This window comes from Ammospiza nelsoni, chromosome 27, assembly GCF_027579445.1.
Source record: "Ammospiza nelsoni isolate bAmmNel1 chromosome 27, bAmmNel1.pri, whole genome shotgun sequence".
Classification (NCBI taxonomy): Eukaryota; Metazoa; Chordata; class Aves; order Passeriformes; family Passerellidae; genus Ammospiza; species Ammospiza nelsoni.
The window spans coordinates 1,714,094-1,736,108 of NC_080659.1; the positions used below are offsets into that span (position 1 = coordinate 1,714,094).

The window sequence follows — 22,015 nt, forward strand, 5'->3', positions numbered from 1 at the left end:
TCTGTCTAATAACACAATACCACCCAAACCCACAAAGAAGAAGGTGAAGAAGGACTGACAAGTTACCTTAGTTCTAATTATATTATATTATATTATATTATATTATATTATATTATATTATATTATATTATATTATATTATATTATATTATATTATATTATATTATATTTTAATATATTATGTTATATACTATATATTACATTATATTTATATTTTATATTTTATATTTTATATTTTATATTTTATATTTTATTATATTTTATATTTTATTATATTGTTCTTATTTCTATATATATTACTATATTCTAAAACTTTAAGTTTTCTATCACATGATATTACACACTTTTATTCAAACTATATCCTCATACTCAGTTCTAGCATTGAATTTTGGAAACCTTCTCCACGGTTTCCAGGTCCACGCAGTGTTCTCTTGAGGGTCTGTGCCTTTCAACACAGAAAATCTGAAATTCTCAGCAGCCAGGGTTCCAGCACAGGGATCCTGGAAGTTTTGTCTTTCTGCCGGGGAAAAGAGTGAAATTAAGCTACACTATGAAGCTACAGAGCAACAGCTGTGTGTGCAAAGGGCACAGAGAATTTATGAAAGCAAAAAGGATAAACCCCAAAGGGCATCACTCCCCCTATTGCCCGTTAATTAGCCGTTAATTGTCGCTAATTGGAGGGGAAGGGGATTGTGTTCTCCCCCCAGTGCAGCCCCCCAAGGCCCCCCCAGCTCGGGCCCCTCGGTGCCCCTGATTCGGGACACCCCAAGGGTCCCCATGGGAGGCACCCCAAGAGCTCCCTTGGGGTGTCCAAAGAGGCCTCACCCGGCACCCCCAACTCGGGACACCCCAAACTCTGCGTCCCTCCCGCCCGGGACACCCCAGGATCCCCTCGAGGCCACCCAAAGGCCTCTCCTGTTTGGGATCCCCCAAATCTGACACCCACTGAAGGGCACCCCAAGGCCCGCAGAGCCTCCCCTCATGGCAGGGACTGCAGGCCACGCTGGCCCTGCTGGGGCTCCAGCACCCCCGGGTGTCCCCCTTGCCCACGGGTGCCACTGTCTGTGCCCACTACCCGTGGGTGCCACTCTCCAGGGTGTCACTGTGTGCAGATCTGTGTGTTTGCCACAGCCCGTGTCCCTTCAGCCCTGGGTGCTGCTGGCCTCATGTCCCTGCTGTCCCCACACTGGGCCTGAGGGGCCTGGCCAGCCCTGCAGGGCCTGAATGAAACCCTGGTGCCACACAAGAGGGTGGGCACAGACAGGACACAGTGACAATGGGGTGTCCAAGTGAGTCAGGAATCAGGAGCATGGACAAAGGTTTGGGCTGGGACAGACCTCAAAGCCCATCCAGTGCCAGCCCTGCCATGGCAGGGACACCTCCCACTGTCCCAGGCTGCTCCCAGCCCTGCCCAGCCTGGCCTTGGGCACTGCCAGGGATCCAGGGGCACCCACAGCTGCTCTGGGAAATCCATTCCAGGGATGGATTCCACAATTCCTGATTCCCAGTCTCCCACCCAGCCCTGCCCTGTGGCAGTGGGAGCCATTCCCTGTGTCCTGTCCCTGCAGGCCTTGTCCCCAGTCCCTCTGCAGCTCTCCCGGAGCCCCTTCAGGCCCCAAAAGGGGCTCTGAGGTGTCCCTGGAGCCTTCTCCTGTCCAGGTGAGCAGGCCCAGCTGTGCCAGGCTGGCTCAGAGCAGAGGGGCTCCAGCCCTGGCAGCATCTCCGTGGCTCCTCTGGCCTGGCTGCAGCAGCCCCACGTCCTCCTGCTGCTGTTGCCCAGGGCTGGGGCAGCTCTGCAGGTGGGGTCTGACCTGAGCCCAGGGGCAGAGGGGCAGAATCCCCCCCTGCCCTGCTGCCCACGGATGGATTTTGTGACTGGAAACAAGGAGAAGGCCAGAGCCAGAGCAGGATCACCCAGCCTGAGCAGAGAGGTGGCAATGTCCCCTCTGCTCCTGCTCCTGTCCCCAAGCTGGCACCTTCTCCCTGGGCTCAAGGAAATGGGAACAGGTACCAAGAGGCTCCAGGCAGGGAGACACTGGCTAGCACAAGGATTCATATATAGTAAAAAGTCTTTATTAAGAAGGCTTTGAAGTCAAAAAATAAACTCTTGATACAATTTTCATAACCGTCAAGTCAGCTCAGCAAATATATAATCAGTACTTTAGCCATGTAAGGTTAAAGGTCCGTTATTTTCTTTTTAAAATAAAATATATTTTAGTTTTTAAAATTTATTCAATAAAGTACATATTTTCCTATAAATTCCCTACATATACATAAAGAGGTAAAAAATAAAAAAATAAAACAAAACCAAAGAAACCTAAGAAAAAAAAAAAAAGAAAAAAGAAAAGCTCCCAAAAAAACCCCCAAACTAACCCCAAAATAAAATGGAGATAGAAATCTGTCTGGTTTTTGTGACATGGTGTGTTAACTGTGCCCCCTCCATTCCACAACTTCCTGACCTCACATCACACATTTCTGGGCAGTTTTCACATTGGCAAAATACAAGATAGACCTGCATTACAAAAAAAAAAAAAAAAAAAAAAAAAAAAAAAAAAAAAAAAAAATTTATAGAACCACTGAGAATCATCCAAAAAAAAAAAACCTACATACAAAAAGAACCACAAAAAAATTATTATTATAATAATAGAATGATTTTAAAAAAATAAAAGACAACCCTTGCGTGTCCTAAAATAAAAAGTGCAACCGGACCTTTTCTTTCTGGTTATTTCAGTTTGCAAACGGAATACTGGTATTTGGGAAGGACTGGTGGAGAACAGCCGGGCTCCCTCCCCAGCCCCACAGCCAGGTGAAGAGTTAAAGCTATTCTGTAAACATCGGAGTTTCCTCCTCGCGGAATTCACGCCCCTCTTTCCTCATCCTCATCATCCTCATCTTCTTCTTCTTCTTCGGCCCCTCGGCCCCCACCCTCCCGACCCCCCTCTCGGCCTCCCCCCGCCCGCCGTGCCCGCCATGCCCGCCGTGCCCTCTGCGCCTCCGGCCGCCGCCTCGCCCCCCTCCCGCCCCTGCGCCCATCGCATCTGGTATTAAATAAAAAGCTCGATTTCAACAGTAGAAAGTCCTTAAAACGCCGTGGTGTTGGGGTGGAGGGGGCGCCCCGGGCGAGCCCCCGCGCTAGGAGAAGATGTGGATGGCTTGGGTGGCGGGCACGTGGCACGCGGGGCACTGCGGCTGCGCCCGGCCGCAGATGCGCAGGGCGCACTCCATGCAGAACAGGTTGTGGCCGCAGGGCACCAGCGCGGCCATCACCTCGCTCTCCAGGCACACCATGCACTCCCGCGAGCTCTTGCGGTGCCCGTCCGAGCTGCTCGAGTCGGTGGGCGAGCCCGAGGCGGCCGAGATGCTGCCGGGCAGCGAGGAGGAGGAGGAGTAGCCGGTGCTGTTGGAGAAGGAGGAGAGCGAGCCCTGCGCGGGCAGCCAGGCCAGCGCGCCGGCGGGGTCGCTGGGGATGCGCCGCGCCGAGGGGTGCTCCAGCCCCGCCACCCCGCTCTCGGGCAGCGTGGGCGAGTGGCGCGGCGTGGCCGGGCCGCTGTTGCGTCTCTGCGAGCTGTTGATGGAGGAGCAGCTGCTGAAGGCCTGCAGGGGGTTGCCCGAGCGCTCGAAGGGCGACCAGATGGTGGTGGTGGGCGTGGTGAGGTCAAGGGCCAGGAAGTCGAAGCCGAAGTCGCACTCGTCGGAGCCCAGCGGGGCCGGGGGCTCGCTGAAGGTGCTGTAGGGGCTGGTGGGGCTGGCGGCCGCCACGCGCCCGCTGTAGAAGGACTCGGTGGAGCCGCTGCCCAGCGAGCTCAGGCTGTCGTTGCGCAGCGCGGCCGGCGGGCGCTGGGCCGGGTGCGGGGCCTTGGCCCACGGGGCGGCCGCGCCGCCCTGCAGCTCCAGGCAGACGTCGGTGCCGTTGGAGTGGAAGTCGTTGTCGGCGTTGACGTCGATGAAGGAGCCTGTCCTCATGGTGATGTGCGCCTCGATCTCCTCGCGCGCCCGGTCCACGTTCTCGGGCATGCCCGTCACCTCGAACACGGGCTCCTTGTCCCGGCTGGGCGTCACGATGTACGTGTGCGTCTGCTGCTGGATGCGCTTGATGGTGGCGCCCTTGGGTCCCACCACCAGCCCCACCACGCGGTAGGGGACCCTCACCTGGATGGTGGTCTGGCCCGGCAGGTTGGGGGGCCCCTGCAAGGCCCCCGTCAGCCCGTTGACTTTGTTGCGCGTGGCCCGGATCATGGAGAAGTGCTCGGCGGCCGAGAGGATCTCACGCTTGGCCATCTCCACGTCCTCCTTCCTGCCCGTGACGATGAACACAGGCTCCTCACCCCTGACCGGTGTCTTGATGTACGTGTTGGTCTTGGCACGCAGGGCTTTGATTTTGCAGCCTGTAGGACAAGGGGAAGGGGGAAAAATGACACATCAATGCTGGGGCTCACAGTGACCCTCTGCTCACCCAGGGTGGGGACACAGTGGACCAGCAGGAACCAGCAAGAACCACTAGGAACCGGCAGGAACCAGCAGGAACCAGTAGGAACCAGCAAGAATCAGCAAGAACCAGCAGGTACCAGAAAGGACCAGCAGGAACCAGAAGGAACCAGCAAGAACCCAAAGGAACCAGCAGGAACCAGCAAGAACCGGCAGGAACCAGCAAGAGCCATCAGGAACCAGAAGGAACCAGAAGGAATCAGCAGGAACCAGCAGGAACCAGCAAGAACCAGCAGGACCCAGCAGGAACCAGAAGGACCCAGCAGGAACCGGCAGGAACCAGCAAGAACCAGAAGGAACCAGCAAGAACCAGCAGGAACCAGAAGGAACTAGTAGGTTCCTCTGGCTCTGCACCTGCAGCATGGACACCCTTGGAGAGCGGGGGTCCCTCCCACCTCAGAGGCAGATGGGGGCTCATGGTCAGTGCTGGGGGCTGCCCTGGCCTCTCCCAGCTCCTGGCACTGTTGTGACCCTCAGGGATTGGGGATCAGCAGGATGCAGCCTGCAACCCTGCTCCAGAGGGCTGGGATAGGTGTGGGCAGAGATGCCAGGGCAGGCAGCCGTGGGGGCACCATCAGGGCCACTGAGAGGTGAGAAGCTGGATTCACTCCAGAGGTGTTTAAGAAGGTACAAAGAGAATAAAGATGTCAAGATGGAAAGGAAGGAAAAGGCTGTTTGGATCATGCAGGTCCACCGACACCTCTGAGCCAGCAGCAGAACCTGAGGAACAGCCCTGGAGGCACTCCTGGAGGGACAGGGGAGCTGGACCCTGCCCAGGTGGGGACACAGGACACAGCCACCCCCTCCCCTCATGTCCCCAGTGGGATCCCTCGTGCTGGGCTGGGGCAGGGGTGCTTCCAGGGCTCTCCCTGTTCTGGAAAGTCCTGCTTCCCCTGCAGGAGGAACGTGATTCAGCAGGAGCTGCCCACGGCTGCCTGTGGGATTGAGAGATGGGGCTGCAGCTCTGCCTTGGCCCTGTGCAGCCCTGGGCACAACCCTGGGCACGGCCCTGGGCACAGCCCTGGGCACAGCCTTGCCCTGGCCCAGCTGGGCTCTGGCCGTGGGTCCTGGCAGCATTGTCCAGCCAAAGGCTCCTGCTCTCCCCTGGGGCTGCAGAAGGCTCCTGCTCTCCTCCAGGGCCCCTCTGCTCTGCCCCACTGCCTGTGGCTGCCAGCTCAGCCCCACTCCCTGCAACCCCAGCCCTAATTGCATCCAGTCTCAATTAAGTCCCAGGCACAGTTTAACCAAGCTGAGCTCAGTGAACACTGGCACACAGCAGTGAGGGACCCCTCTGTCCCCTGCCAGCCCTGAGCTTTGCAGGGCAGCCAGCACAGAGCTGGGAGCCAGCAGGGATGGAGGGTGCTGGTCCCTGGCCATGGCAGAGGCTGCTCAGATCCCTGTGGATGAAGAGCTCGGCTCCTCCGGGCACAGCCAGGCAGCTGCAAGGGCCTGGCTGGCTCAGGGCACTCCTTCCTTCCCCTCCTCCTCTTCCCAGACGCTCCCTGAGGAAGGGCAGGGCTGCTCTTCCAGCTGTGAGGCTGGAGAAGGAAAGGCCTGGAAGGCTCAAGGGCCTCAGCACATGAAAGATGCAGAGCTGCTGGAGAGAGGCCAGAGATGCTGCCAGGGCTGGAGCCCCTCTGCTCTGAGCCAGCCTGGCACAGCTGGGCCTGCTCACCTGGACAGGAGAAGGCTCCAGGGACACCTCAGAGCCCCTTTTGGGGCCTGAAGGGGCTCCAGGAGAGCTGCAGAGGGACTGGGGACAAGGCCTGCAGGGACAGGACACAGGGAATGGCTCCCACTGCCACAGGGCAGGGCTGGGTGGGAGATTGGGAATCAGGAATTGTGGAATCCATCCCTGGAATGGATTTCCCAGAGCAGCTGGGGCTGCCCCTGGATCCCTGGCAGTGCCCAAGGCCAGGCTGGACAGGGCTGGGAGCATGGCACTGGATGGGCTCTGAGGGCCCTTCCAACCCAAACCACTGTGGGATTCTGTGCCTCAGCCAGGGCTGGAATGGCACAAGGAGTTGGGGCAGGTCTGTCCCAGGCAGGTGAATCAGTCCAGGCTGTCCAGCAGAGCAGAGGGGGAGCAGGGACTGAGCTGCAATCCCTAAACCTTGGGGATGACAAGAAGTAAAAAACTGTCACAGCAAGTGGTGTCACACTGGGTGGTGTCACAGCCAGGCTCTGTGGCACCACCAGGCCCTGCCAGGTGGGTTTATGGCTGGGCACACAGAGCAGCAATGGCCCAGGGACTGGGGCAGGGCAGAACCATCCAAGGTGACATTTACTGGAGCCATTGCCATGTGCCAGCTCCTGCAGGGCTGTCCTGGGAGAGGCACCTGCAACTCCCACGTTCACCTCCCAGATCTATCCTGGTGCCTGCTGCAGGATCTGCCCCTGCCCCACTGCTGGGCAAAGCAGGACAAGCCCAGGGCAGTGGGAGGAGGCTCTGCTGTGCCTCCCACGGGCACCAGCTCATGCCCAAGGTCCCAAATTCATCCTCTGCAGCATCACAGAGCCATGGGATATCTCAGCTTGGAAGGGATCCACAGGGATCATAGATCCCAACCCTGTCCCTGCCCAGGCACCCCAACACCCCCACCCTGAGCAGCCCTGGGAGCTCCTGCAGCTCTGGCAGCCTTGGCACCATTCCCTGGGCAGCCTGGGCAGTGCCCAGCCCCTTCCCTGAGATCCCCCAACCCTCAGCAAGTGGCACTTTCAGGATGCAGGAGCTGCACTCAGGAGCCACATCCCACAGGGACATGGCCCAGTGAGGCTCCTCCTCACCCCACTGCATCCCACAGCAGCACCAGAGGGACCCAAACCATCCCAAACCATGGCAGCACCAAACCCACCAGAGGAAGGGTTTGTCTGGCTGCTCCTGTGAGCTCTTCACAGGGACAGAGCCAGAAACCTTGGACAGAAATCAAAGGGTGCCTGGCTGGGCCAGTTCCACCCTCCTCAAACCAGCAGCACAGGAAAAATGCCCCCATCCCTGTTGGATGCTGCCAGGGCCAGGGATGGCACCAAACCCAGCTGGGGGTCCCAGGGAAGGGAAGGAGAGGAGGTGATGGGTCTGGGAGGGTGGGGGTGTGGGGTCACCCCTGGCTACCCCAGGAGCACGGCAGGAAGGGCTGGGAAGGGCTGGGAAGGGAAGGGAAGGGAAGGGAAGGGAAGGGAAGGGAAGGGAAGGGAAGGGAAGGGAAGGGAAGGGAAGGGAAGGGAAGGGAAGGGAAGGGAAGGGAAGGGAAGGGAAGGGAAGGGAAGGGAAGGTTTGGGAAGGTTTGGGAAGGTTTGGGAAGGTTTGGGAAGGGAAGGGAAGGTTTGGGAAGGGAAGGGAAGGGAAGGGAAGGGAAGGGAAGGGAAGGGAAGGGAAGGGAAGGGAAGGGAAGGGAAGGGAAGGGAAGGGAAGGGAAGGGAAGGGAAGGGAAGGGAAGGGAAGGGAAGGGAAGGGAAGGGAAGGGAAGGGAAGGGAAGGGAAGGGAAGGGAGGAACTGCCTGGGGCTGTGCTGGCACCAGCACCAGGAACTGCCCCAGAGCATCTCCAGCAGGGGGACACAGCAGGGACCAATCTGTGCTGCCCTGCCCCCAGGCCCAAACCCCTCCTGAGACACCCCCTGGCTGCAGGGACTCCCCAAAGGCCCCAAAGCTGAGCAGGATGGGCAGGATGGGCAGTGTGGGCAATGCCCAGGGCAGTGTGGGCAGTGCCCAGGGCAGTGTTTGACACTGGCACAGAGAGTGATGGCTCTGGGACACAGGGACAGGTGACACCAGCTCCCAGAGGACACCCCTGTCCTGCAGCACACCTGAACCCCTGAGGTGGCTGAGCCAGGGCTGTTCCTGCCCAGGATGGGGGGTGGCACCTCATGGCTGAGCCCCCAGAGCCAGATGGAACTGAACTGCAAACTGGGCTTCAACCAGCACCTGCAGCTGGGGATCATGGCATGGGTTGGGCTGGAAAGGACCTCAGAGCTGATCTTGTTCCACCCCTGCCATGGCAGGGACACCTCCCACGGTCCCAAGTGCTCCCAGCCCTGTCCAGCCTGGCCTTGGGCACTGCCAGGGATCCAGGGTGGGCACCCTGTGCCAGGGCCTGCCCACCCTGCCAGGGAACAATTCCTGATTCCCAATCTCCCACCCAGCCCTGCCCTGTGGCAGTGGGAGCCATTCCCTGTGTCCTGTCCCTGCAGGCCTTGTCCCCAGTCCCTCTGCAGCTCTCCTGGAGCCCCTTCAGGCCCCAAAAGGGGCTCTGAGGTGTCCCTGGAGCCTTCTCCTGTCCAGGTGAGCAGGCCCAGCTGTGCCAGGCTGGCTCAGAGCAGAGGGGCTCCAGCCCTGGCAGCATCTCCGTGGCTCCTCTGGCCTGGCTGCAGCAGCCCCACGTCTTTCTTGTACTTGGAATGATCTGGACCAGCACAAGACATTTCAGATGAGCCCCAGCAAAGCTCCACCCCAGCATGGTGTGCCTCCATCCTGGATGGCCACATCCCTGTGAAGCTGCTGCAGGAGCAGGGCCATGCCCAAGGGGCTGTGGAAAGGACCTGGAGCTGCCTGGAATGCCAGTGAGCTCCAGGCCAGGCAGTGCCAGGGCTCAGCCCAGCAGCTGCAGGTGGCACCCACACATTGCCCTGGCCAAGGGGTGCAGAGCAGAACAAAAAATGCCAGACTGGGCTGCAAGTCTTCACCAAAGTGGCTCTAAAGATCCAAATAAAACAGTCCAAAATGAGAGGATAGAGGGGACAGACCCAGGGATGCTTCAGCCCCAGCAGCTGCAGCAGAAACACCAAACTGTAAACATCAGGGCCTGGGTGAGGGTGGCTCAGCTGCTGTTACATCCCTGAGGGCACAAACTCATCCTGACACCCAATGGCCACACTCTGGCAGCAAACCCCAGCATTCCTGAGGTATCCAAGTGTCATTCCAGAGCTGTCACCCCCTCCAGTGCCAGTCCCCAGCTGTGTCTGCAGGGACAGCCCCCATGGGGGTGAGTAGGACACTCCTCCCAAACTCTGCCTCAGCTCCATGCCCTCCTCCTCTTTCACCCACTCCCCATCCCACACAGCTCCCATTTCTCTCCACTCTGCAGAACTGCCCTGGCTGAACCCATCCCAGCTGCCCTTGGATGGGACGTGGGTAATTTCTGACAGGGAACAGAATCCAGGGAATTCTCCCTGGGATAATGTGCTGATGGAGGCAGGAGAGGCAGCCGCTCCCCCTGGACACCCTCACTGGGCATCACCACAGCAAACCTGGCTCTCTGAGAAGCCTCAGACAGATCAGGGCTGAGAGCACTACAGGAGCCCATGAAAGCAGCACAGCACTGGGAGAGGGCTGGGCAGGGCCTCTCCATCCATCCCCTGTGCCCCACGGATGGATCCACACAGCTCATCCACACCCTGACCCCAGCACAGCCCAGGCAGCCTCTGCTCCCACATCAGGATCCTGCCACGAGGACAGAGCAGCTCATCCCCTTCCAGAGCACATCTCTGTGTCACCAAGGGGCTCTGTGCTGGCAGTGCCCAGCTCTGAGTGATAAAACCCGAAAAGCACCAGCAGAGCTTTTCTGGAGCAGCCTCTGGTGGCAGCAGGCAGGAGGATGGTGTCTGTCACAGGAACCCTCTGGTGCCTCAGCCATGGCTGTTCCTCTTCCCCAGCTCTGCAGCATCTCCTGATCCACATTGTCCTGGGGAGAATTCCCTGGATTCTGTTCCTTGTCAGAAATTACCAATGTCCCACCCCAAGGACAGCTCCAGAGTTCTGGAGCTCCTGGTCCCCTTGGATGGCACAGGATGGGCCAGGACAGGGGCCAGGTGGGGAGGAGAAAAATACCCCCAGCACAGCCCTCTCCCTTTGCTGAGTGCTCCCAAACTCTGCACACAGAGCTCAGCCCTGCTGCAGGAATCCAGCACATCCCACCTTGGCTCCTTCTCCAGACACTGGAGAGGGGCAGGGAGGCTGGGCTGCTCTCCTTGGGACACAGTGTGCAGCCAGGGCCAGCTCTCAGATGCACAGGCAGATCAGATCCCTCAGCAGCCACATCCATGTGTGTGACCCAGCTCAGGAGCTCCCAGCTCTGCTGGGACCTAGCTGGGAGGAGGCAGCCAGGAAGAGGTGCCAGGTGCCTCCAGGGACAGGGCCCTGCCAGGAGACAGCAGAGAGCAGCAGCCCAAAGGAGAGAGGCTGTGAAAGGAGAGGATTCCTTGCACCCCTGTGAGCCATGGTGAGGTTAGAGGTGCCCAGGCTGGCCCAGAGGGGCCCAGGGTCACCCTGTGCATCTCTCAGCACGGGAATGGCAGTGAGGAGAGGTGCCACATGCCATCCTTCCCTGGATTTACCCTTAGAGCATCTTCTGTAAACAACAACTTTCCTTCTGCAGAGCTGTGACAGTCCCCAGGTGTCACAGATGGGGACAGGAGCTGTGGCTCCATTCCCTGGCAGGCACCTGGTGGAAATGCCCCTCCAAAGCTGGCACAGCAGGAATCCACAGCAGCACAGAGCCCAGGTGCCAGTCAGGGCAGCTCCAACCCTGCCCATGCTCCTGGTGACCCCTGTTATCCCCAAGGCTCTGTCTGCTGGATGGCAAGAGGAGCCCACGCTGCTCCAGTCGGTGCCACAGCACTTTGTGGAGATGATCCCTTTCACAGAGGAGTCATGAATGGGCCGGCAGGGGAAGGCACAGCCAGGGAATCCCATCACACCCGTGTGGGCAGGGGTGAGAGACCCAGATCCCAGCTGGAATGAGCAGCCCCAAGTCCCAGCTGGAAGGAGAGCCCCAGATCTTGGCTGGAAGAGGAGCCCCAGATCTTGGCTGGCAGATGCTGCTCCGTGGTGGCACCGATGCCAACCTGGGCATGGGCTCATGATAAACACTCCTCCAGCTCAGGGAAGAAAACATCAATTTGATTTAGAGAATAAAGATTTACCTGATGGGCTGCTGCTGCTCCTTTGTGAAAGGGTTAAATTAGGGCATCTGAAGGACAGAAACTGAAGAAAAGAAGTTGTGTCCAAGTGCCTGTGTCCCATCTCAGCCTGCACAGGACAGGACAGGATCCACGTGCTGGTCCTGGCTGCCAGGACCTCCCTGTCCCCACGTGCCACAGCAGCCAGGTCTGGGCAAAGCAGGACAGGTCCCAAAGAGCCCCAAAGTGAGATTCCCTTCCAGGGCACCCAAGGCACATCTTCATCCCTTCCCATGCTCCAGGCATGGCAGCACCACAAATTTCTGCTCCCTGGGTCATACCCAGGCTGGGCAGTGAGGCAAAGACAAGAGTGACAGGGACATGGTCTGGGCGACCCAACCCAGCCCTGCAGTGTCATCAGCAGGGCACAGTTTGTCACCACGATGATGATGGTCCAGCCAAACACCCCAAGGCTCAGCTCTACAGCCAGACCGCACTGCCACGGGGCTCCCAAAACTGAGGGGGACTCGCAGAGGGCCCTGGGAACAGAAGGTGTGGAGGGAGAGGAGCACAGGGTGAGTGAGAAGGGCTCTGCTTGGTGTGAGCCCTGAGGAATAAACTCAGTATTGCTCAGGGTGAGTGAGAAGGGCTCTGCTTGGTGTGAGCCCTGAGGAATAAACTCGATATTGCTCAGCTACACCTGAGCATCCCTGCTGTAATCCAGCTGCCAGTGGGGAGCAGCTGGAGCACAAAGGCACTGCTGCCAGCCCCGTGCTGCCCACTGCCCATCCCACAGTGTGACCGAGGGTGCTGAGTGCCCCTCCTCAGCAAAACCCCAAACTGTGGGGTCCCGCAGCATCCCGGCAGGCCAAGAGCAGAGAGGGGCAGCAAACACAAAGGGAAACCCCTGGAGAGGGGACAGGGCTGTTCCTGCCCAGGGGCTGCGGCTGCAGCAGGGAGCTCCAGCTCACAGCCAGCCCAGTTATCTCCAGCACCCTCTTAAAGCCAATATAATGTTTTCTTCGCCAGTATTTTTTAAATAAGTTTCACGAGCTCACAGAGCTTAGCGAGCACCCAAACTCCACCGAGGTACCTGGCTGTGCCCCGAACTCCTCGGGGTGCTGCAGGGGCAGCACCGGGGTCTCACAGCACCACAATACCCAGGGCAAGGCAGGCACGGACCGGCAGCCCCCGGGCCGAACGCGGCCATTCCCAGCGGGCTCCCAGCAGAGCCCAGCCCGGCACAGCTTCGGTTCCACCAAATCCAGGTCTCATCCAGCCCGGGAGGAGGAGGAGGAGGAGGAGGAGGAGGAGGAGCAGGGCGCGGCGCCACGCTCCGCTGCCCGGCTCTGCCCCGGCGCTCCCCGCGCCCGGCGGGGTCCGGCAGCCCGGGGGGAGCCGCGGCCGGGGCGGCGGGACCGCGGAGGGGGGCACGGAAAGTTGGGAGGCCGGGAAGCGGGGCCGGCTGGGAGGCAGCGCAGGCCAATGGGAAGCGCAGAGCATGATGTCACCGCGCTCATCACAGCATGGCTCTGGCTAACAAAGAGAACAATGAGCCTGCCCAGCTCCCCGCTTCCCCTCTGGAAAAAAAGCCCCCCGACCCCCGGGCCGCAGCCCCCCGGGCACGGAGCGCTGGGAGCCGCCGGGCGAGGGCAGGGCTGGGCTGCCGGAGCCCACAAGGGCAAAACAGCCCCGAGGTCACGCTCCCTGCCGGGGGATTCCTGCCGGGATCCCTGCGGGCAGCAGCTCCCTTCCTTTTCCCTTTTTTTTTTCCTTAAATCCTCCGCCCTGGGTGTTTTCTTTTTGGTTTTTCCAGGTGAAAGTTTGGTTTATTCGGTACGTCCTGGAGACAAAGCCCACTCGAGGCACACCCACCCGGCGGGGGCTGGGGCGTCCCTTTGTGACAGGTGGGTGCGAGGGGCTCCGGGGCCGCCTGCGGAGCTCCGGCCAGCACCACGAGCGGGTTAACGACCATTTATATCGGATTTATCAGCAGGATTTGTAAACGAAGGCTGAGATAAGGGGCACCGCTTACACGCCGGGTCTGAGATACGGAGCTGGAGGGGAGGGGGCAGAGGCACAACTACAATGAAAGCAAAGCTCTCGCCTGCCTCGCTCCGTGTCCTGGCAGCTCCCACGGCCTCGCGTGGCTCCCGGGAACTTTCCGTGGGCATCCGGCGTTATCCCAGGCGGGCCGATGGAGTTTAATTTCCAGTTTAATTGCCATTTCCAGGCAGTTCGCTGGGACCGGCGCGGAGCGCGGCTCCCGGGACCCGCGGCCGACTTTCGGGGCCGCGGCGGTGTCGCCGTTAAGTTTCCGCCTCCGCAGGGAGACAAAGCCCCGAGACTGCCCCAAATCGCGGCGGGCGGCGCCAGGGAGGGAGGGAGGGAGGGGGTGCCCGTGTCCCGCCGTGTCCCCACGCCGCGTTACCTTGCCGGCCCACGATCTCGGCGACGTGCTCGGAGCTGGGCACGGGCACGCACTCGGTCATGTTCACGCTCTTCTTCCTGCTCGCCGGCGGCTCGGGCAGCAGCGCGGGCGGCCCCAGCGGCGGGGCCAGGCTGCCGAAGGCGCCCGCGGCCGGGGCGGGGGCCGGCACCGGGGAGCCGCCGCCGCCGCGCTCCCGCTCCCTTAGGCCGCCCGGCCCCGCGCCCCCCGCCGGCTCCTCCGCGCCCTCCAGCCCCAGCAGCGAGAGCTGGTCCAGGGCGAACCTCAGCGCGGCGGCTTCGCCCTGCGCCGGCGGCCCCGGCGGCCCCTCCCGCTCCCGGCCGGGCTCGGGCTCCGGCGGCGGCTCCTGCCCGGCGGGCGGCGGCGGGCTGAGCAGGGTGAGGCAGCGCGGCGGGCCGCGGGCCGGCTGCCCGGGCTCGGGCTGGTACATGGAGCCGGGCATGGCGCGGAGCGGGCGCGGAGCGCAGCGGGCCGGGGCCGGGGCGGTGCCGCTGCCCGGGGCCGCCGCCGCCGCCTCCCTGCGCCCCCCGCCCCGCCCGGCGATGGGCAGGCCCGCGCCCCCCGCGCGCATGCGCGACACGGCCCCGCCCTCCGACCAGGGGCCCTCCCCGCCGGAGCCCCGCCCACCGGGCCACGCCCTTCTGTGCCCCGCCCACCCCGGAGCCGCGACCCGGGGAGAGGGTCGGGAATTTGGGGAGGGGTGCCCGAGAATTTGGGGGGCTCCGGGAATTTGGGTGGTTCTGAGCAGCCCGGAGAGTTCCGAGCATGGGGCGAAGGGGGCCCTGAGCATCGCAGGGGAGGGGAGCGGTCCAAGCATGGCTGAGGCGGTCTGAGCATCCCAGGGGAGCTCCGAACATCCCGGGAGGGATCCGAGCGTGCCCGGAGGGGTCTCCTAAAACTGCAGCGGGTACTGAGCATCCCAGACACACCCCAGCATCGCAGATGGTTCCGAGCATCCCGGGAGCGTCCGGCCATCCGAAGGGGACCCCGACCATCGCGGGGGGCGGGTGTCGATCATCCCGAGGGGTTCGAGCATCCCCGGGGCCCCGAGCATTCCCGGCTCCCGGCACCGCCGCCCTCCCCCATCCGCAGCTCAGACTCGGTTCTTCCCAGCGCGGAGCGGGGCTCGGTGCCTGAAAAGCGCCGCCAGCACCGAGGGAGGCGGGAGGCACCGGGCGGGGACAGCCCGGCGGTGCCACCGCTGCGATGGGAGCGAGCGGGTCGGTGGGAACGGCCGGCATCGCACGGACCGGAGCGGCGGCAGCAGCCCCGGTACCGGGCAGCCGCAGCAACCCCCCCCCCCCCCCCCCCCGCCTCCCAGGCACTCGGTAGGGCCGTGGCACAGCCCCGCACCGCTGGATTCCTCCTTCTCTCCGAGTTACTAAACTTAGGAAAACATCAAATCTGTCTTTCCCCTTGGATCTTCAGCTTCTGTTTCACAGAGCACTCTGGGGTGGAAGGGACAGTCCAGCTCCAAGCCACAGTTTTGCTGCTCGCTCTCAGCAGCATCACCAGAGCCACAATCCCCTCGGCAGCCTGGAGCCCCCGAGCCCAGGGATCCCCATCACCCTCCCCACAGGGTCACCACAGCAGGTCCCTGCTGCCTGGATGTCCCCTCATGGGTCACTGCCAAGCAGCCTCCAAACCCTTTGTCCCAGGGCCCTTCCACAGCCAGTTGGAAAACCTTTCACAGTTGAGAAAACCTTCCCTGAGCGTGCTGGCCCAGCACTCTCCTTCCCTGGAAAACCACAGAGCAATTCCCAGCTCCCCCAGGACCCCACATGCCCAGACATTCCCACTCCACACTCAAGTTTCATTTTCCCATTTACACAGAATTGTCTTTACCCATCACTGTCTTCGGGATTAATTCAAGCGTTTGGCTTGGGATTGTTTTTAATTGCAGGAACCATCAGTGTCTGGGCTACAAACCCCCCCTTCAATCCACCCACTCTGTTCCCATTTCAGATCCCAGGAAACATTAACTCTTGCTTCTCCATGGCCCCAAAACAAGCCACATAGGCTGGTTCTTCTAGGGACAGAATTACACTTTCTGATACTTTGAGAAGGACACCTGAAACTTCTGTGAGATCTTTCCAGCAAGGCAACAGCCACCACGAACTGCCTCCTTAGTTCTTTCCCCTCCTCTCACCTGACAACTAACTCATCATCTTCCAGATGCTAAAAAGTTTAATGAAAACAGTTAACAAGCTGCTTCTCCTCCTGCTTTGCCTCTTCTTCCTCTCCTCCTGCATTCTCTCCAGAGGACTCAGCTGTGAACTCCCACCAGCCCTTTCCTTCTGTGGCTGTTGCAGAGAAAGCTGAATAACTTCTGTTTTCCCCCAAAAACGCTCAATTTAATGGAGATGTGTCCATATCCATCCCAATTCCTTACACAGATCCAACAGCACCAGCACAGCTCTGGGAATCCTCCCAGCCCGGACCTGCCTTCTCCATGCCATGAGCTGTTCAGAGAGCTGGCAGGCTCCAGGATTATTGCACAGAATCCTGGAATATCCCAGCTTGGAATATTCAGGGAACCCTGTTCCTGCCCAGCCACCCCAACACCCCCACCCTGAGCAGCCCTGGGAGCTCCTGCAGCTCTGGCAGCCCTGGCACCATTCCCTGGGCAGCCTGGGCAGTGCCCAGCAGCCTCGGGGGGCAGAACCTTGCCCTGAGCTCCATGCCAAGGCCTGGCACAGCTCCATGCCAGTTTTGCACCTATTGAGAGAAGTTTCTCCTCCAGGAACAGACACAGGAAAACCAAATCTGAGCTTGAGACATCCCCTCCCCTCCGGTCCTTCACTTCCCAAAATATTTAATATAGTAAGTAGAAACAACTAAAAATAGTGGGGTTTCCACAACTTGAGACAGAAGGGTACAACCCCTCCTGGCTGAGCTCCTTTTGTTCCCAGATAATGGGGGAAGCTCAGGCATGACCAACACTGGCTCTGGTAACTCCACCAGGCACCTTGAGCAGGCCAAGAGGGCTGCACAGGGACCTGACCAGCTCCTCAGGGATGTCCCTGCTGCAGTTCCAACACCAAACACACTCCTGGCCACTTCAGGCCACCACATCAGCCGCTCTGAAGCCACTGACAAGTCCCTTTCAAACCCCCCTCAGGAGCTGCACTCCCAGCACTGCCATTTCTGTCTCTCTGCTCTCTCAGTCCTTCTGGGAAATTTCTACATCAAGTCCAACAACACCCAGGGAAACTGCCAGTTGTTATTTTAAGCACTTTGGCAAACCTGGTTTGTAGATGTTGTGCCTCTGATCTGTTCCATTTTCAGCAGAACTAGCTCACACTTTCTTCTGAGAGTCTGACTTCCACACATGACACCAAGCAGCCTTTGGGGTTTTTTTAACCTGAGCAATTAGCAGTTCTTAAAGTTCTTGTGTCTCCCATTAACAGAGGAAATGAGTCTACAAAGCAGGGAAGTGGCTCTGCACAACTCTGCTTCTTTACCAGAACAGGACCATGCAGAACAACCACCTTCACTAAACACAAGAGGAAAGAGAAGGCACTTGGTGCTTCCAGGGACATCTGTCCAGGCGCTTCCCCATCTCCCAGCAGAACTCATTCCCAGATGTTTGTGGCCCCTGTAACAATTTGGTGTCTGACCATCAAAGCTGGGGCTGCCCCTGGATCCCTGGCAGTGCCCAAGGCCAGGCTGGACAGGGCTGGAAGGAGCCTGGGACAGTGGGAGGTGTCCCTGCCATGGAGGGGTGGCACTGGATGGGCTGTAAGGTCCTTCCCAACACAAACCATTGTGGGATTGTGTAATCTACAGAATGATGTCCCCAAAAAGAACAGAATCCCATGTACAGGGGTTCCAGAACACTGGACTGAAGCACACTAGGTGTCACAGCCCATTCAGGGGTTTCCTATACAGAGAAAAAACAACAGAAGCTCAGCAGAGCCTCAGTGCCACCACAGCTCCAACTCCCTCAGGAACAGCTCTGCAGCTGCTGCTCACTCCAGGCCAAGTATGCAATGGCACAAGTGACAATACCTGAGCTGGAATGTTTATTCTGCATTAGAGAACATCCTTTGTAGATGCACAACTAAACATGGGATTAGTGAACAGAGACAGAGGAACCCTCCTGTTCCTTCTCCCAAAAAACTCACATTTGTCATAGAATCATCCCAGACTGATTTGGGTTGGAGGCGATGCTGAAGCCCATCTAATGTCACCCCTGCCATGGCAGGGACACCTCCCACTGTCCCAGGCTGCTCCCAGCCCTGTCCAGCCTGGCCTTGGGCACTGCCAGGGATCCAGGGGCAGCCCCAGCTGCTCTGGGAAATCCATTCCAGGGATGGATTCCACAATTCCTGATTCCCAATCTCCCACCCAGCCCTGCCCTGTGGCAGTGGGAGCCATTCCCTGTGTCCTGTCCCTGCAGGCCTTGTCCCCAGTCCCTCTGCAGCTCTCCTGGAGCCCCTTCAGGCCCCAAAAGGGGCTCTGAGGTGTCCCTGGAGCCTTCTCCTGTCCAGGTGAGCAGGCCCAGCTGTGCCAGGCTGGCTCAGAGCAGAGGGGCTCCAGCCCTGGCAGCATCTCCGTGGCTCCTCTGGCCTGGCTGCAGCAGCCCCACGTCCTCCTGCTGCTGTTGCCCAGGGCTGGGGCAGCTCTGCAGGTGGGGTCTGACCTGAGCCCAGGGGCAGAGGGGCAGAATCCCCCCCTGCCCTGCTGCCCACGCTGGGGCTCAGCCCAGCACAGGGGGGGTTTCTGGGGCAGCCTGAGCCCCTCACCCACCAACAGCCCAAGTCCTTCCCTCAGAGCTGCTCTCTGTATTTTACCATTTGTCTAAATCAGACCACATTAGCCAAATCCCATAAAATGGAATCCAAAATTTAGAGGAAAAAATACTTTTAAAGAACAATTCTAGCTTCTCTTCTCCTCTTTAGGAGGTCAAACTCTACTTTCTGCAGCTCTCCAAGCACAGAAGGCACAGGCTTGGAGCAGAGCACAGAAGAGGTGCTGCAGCTCTGAGCAGAATCACAAAAAAGCCCTTACTCTGTGTGGGAAGGCTAAAGGGAATATTTCAGCACATCAGGAGCTGAATCACTGCATGTGGGTGGAGCCAGACAGATTGACAAGATGTGGAACTTGAAAGATGACCTCAGCCCGAGATCAATCATCCCACAAAGTCGCTGACTGAGGGAACAGCACAGGGGGACAGCTCAAGGTGAGGAGGCTCAGTGTCAGCCTGGTGCCACAGCTGCAGCACAGGCTCAAGCTGAGGTCACCCAAGGCCTGCCCACTGTGATCCCTCAGCCCCATCTCTGCCACAGCACCCTCAGAGGCTCCCTCCCTGCAGCAGGACATGAAAGAGGCACCTTGGGGGAAGCCATTAGCACAGGGCTCTTTTCATGCTTTAGATGAATGAGGAATTGAGCTGTCAGGTAATGACTTTGGAGTTGTGGAGAAGCCAACTTGATGGAAAGCTAAGAATTAATTGCAGATCAGACAAAAGCATGAAGAAATAAAAGCTGGTACACCACGCTTTCAGGTTTTACAGCCCTTCACATCAGCAAACCCCACAGAATGTGCCCAGCAGGCTAATCCAGGACATAGAACTGAACTCAGCGTGCAAACAAAAACACATCAGGAACTTTTTAGGACTCAATTTTTTCCAGAAGTTCAAGCTTGGGGGTTCATAGCCCACCTTGAACACCATGTCCAGCTCTGGGCCCCCATCCACCATCAGGAGGACGTGGGGCTGCTGTAGCCAGGCCAGAGGAGCCACGGAGATGCTGCCAGGGCTGGAGCCCCTCTGCTCTGAGCCAGCCTGGCACAGCTGGGCCTGCTCACCTGGACAGGAGAAGGCTCCAGGGACACCTCAGAGCCCCTTTTGGGGCCTGAAGGGGCTCCAGGAGAGCTGCAGAGGGACTGGGGACAAGGCCTGCAGGGACAGGACACAGGGAATGGCTCCCACTGCCACAGGGCAGGGCTGGGTGGGAGACTGGGAATCAGGAATTGTGGAATCCATCCCTGGAATGGATTTCCCAGAGCAGCTGTGGGTGCCCCTGGATCCCTGGCAGTGCCCAAGGCCAGGCTGGGCAGGGCTGGGAGCAGCCTGGGACAGTGGGAGGTGTCCCTGCCATGGCAGGGCTGGCACTGGATGGCTCTGAGGTCCTTTCCAACTCAAACCATTTTGGGATTCTGTGTATCAGAAAACATTACATTTGTAAATGCAAATGAAACCAGATTTCTTCAGCACAGCATTTCTGAATTTTGCCACTGAAGACAAACCTGTTCAGGTCACTCATTGCCCAGTTCTGTGCAGTCTCCAACTGCTGCTGTTGGTGACTCTGCAAGGTAAGAAAAATCCAATCTGAGACTTATTTAATGAATTGACTAAATTGACTTCCTTCTTTCCCATTGGAGGCCAATATTATTTCTTACCAGTAGTTATTGTTACCAGCTAGTCAGCAGTAGTTTTGGATATTGGTAACAACCAGCAACACTAAATGAGATTGCTGAGCAATGCCCTGACAATTCCAAGTGCATTTGGTGGGTCATTCTGGAGTTCAAAACGTTTTTCTCTCCCCACCCTCCCAAATGTTCTGTCACTGTAAATACCATTTAGCACACACTGTTCTGTGCTGTTCTCTCCTACACTCCAGCTACTCACGGGATCAGCCTGAGGAGGAGGGGGAGAAAGGTTTTCCCTCATTAATTCAAGTTGATCCCTGCTAATCTGAGAACAAATCCCAATTTTTAGCTCACTACAGCCCATAGAGGACATTATTTTCTGTGCTGCAGAATTAGGACACCACCTTCCCATGGCTGTGTTTCATTAAAGCAGGAAGGTAAAATAGGCAACACTGGGATCCTCAATCGACCCCAGAGTCTGGAGCAATTCCAGCAGATGCAGAAATTCCTGTTCAGAGTGACAACAGTGAGGAATATGCATTTATGTGATAGGGAAGAAGTGGAATTATCCAACTATTTGCATGGGCATCTGGACTCTTGGAGATTTTTCTTATGCACATAATCCCAAATAACCAGGATTTCCTGACTGGAGAGTTATTACCAAAAAACTTCCTTTTTCTCCATTAAGCATTCTCCTGCCTCCTCCCCCTTTAAACACATTATCCCACTCTTTCCAAGGACCAGGACAATCAGCCCAGACAGAATGGTCCCTCCTTAAAGCAAGACAGAAGCACATGACTCAGGAGTCCTGCTTCATTCACATCCCACAGAGCAGCAATGAGAATTTAACACTGGGATATTGGGAAGGGATTCCTGGCTGGGAGGGTGGGCAGGCCCTGGCACAGGGTGCCCAGAGCAGCCCCTGGAGCCCTGGCAGTGCCCAAGGTGTCCTTGCCATGGCAGGGGTGGCACTGGATGGGCTTTAAGGTCCTTTCCACCCCAAATTCCAGCCATGGCATCAGAGCCTCCCCAGGCAGGGTTTGACAGGCCTGCACTCCCAGAGTCCAGCCATGTCATCCCTGACTCTCTGCTCTTCCTGCTGGGCTGAGTTTACAAGCAAGAAAACTCCTCCCTTTCCTTGCTCAACAGCCAGTTCAGCAAGCTCAATTTCAGATGTGAACTGAGCCAACTTTTCCCGGGCAGAACCACCTCCAAGAGCTTTGCTGGCCAAACCCAGACTGCACCAATATCCATTCCAATTCATTCTATGGTTTGCACAAAATTTAATCCAGCTAGAATTCAGGAAAAATAACACCCCCCAAACAGCAGGGAAATTATATTCCCTTTAAATCTTGAATTTTGTAAAACGAAGTGGAGAGGAAAAACGGTAGCCATCAACCCCCATGCTGAAGAGAACATTAATTAATGAAATATAAGCATTGCCTCAATTTCACTCATTGCTCTTAAGTACATTATTTACTAATCATCTGCCTAACAAGTTGTACCTCCAAGCAGCTGCTTTCTCCACCCTGGGGATAGATTTGATGATGGCAGACACTTCATGCCCGTCAGTCACGTCCAGGGCTGAGATAACACAAACTAATCCAGTTGTTATTGCAGCAACATGAAACACATCATGGTCAGCAAAAACAAACACTTCATTTCCTCACCTTGGTAAGCAGGTGAAGTTATTTCACTTTCTCTGGCTGTGAGAGGAGTCCTGGGTCCTTTGTTGGCACTTTGCACAAGCAACTCCTCCATTTAAATGAAAACATCATAAACTTTGTACACTGAAGGAAAGAGAACTGGGA

At 58.0% G+C, this 22,015-nt stretch overlaps 1 protein-coding gene across 1 annotated transcript; it reads right to left on the reverse strand.

The window, feature by feature from the left end:
- Positions 1-3,042: 3,042 nt before the first annotated feature.
- MEX3D (mex-3 RNA binding family member D) lies at positions 3,043-14,271 on the reverse strand. Its single transcript, XM_059489813.1, has 2 exons — positions 13,812-14,271; positions 3,043-4,384 (listed from the first exon to the last, which is right to left on the reverse strand). The coding sequence occupies exons 1-2, from the start codon at positions 14,269-14,271 to the stop codon at positions 3,132-3,134; spliced, it is 1,713 nt and encodes a 570-aa protein (XP_059345796.1). The 3' UTR covers positions 3,043-3,131.
- Positions 14,272-22,015: the final 7,744 nt, after the last annotated feature.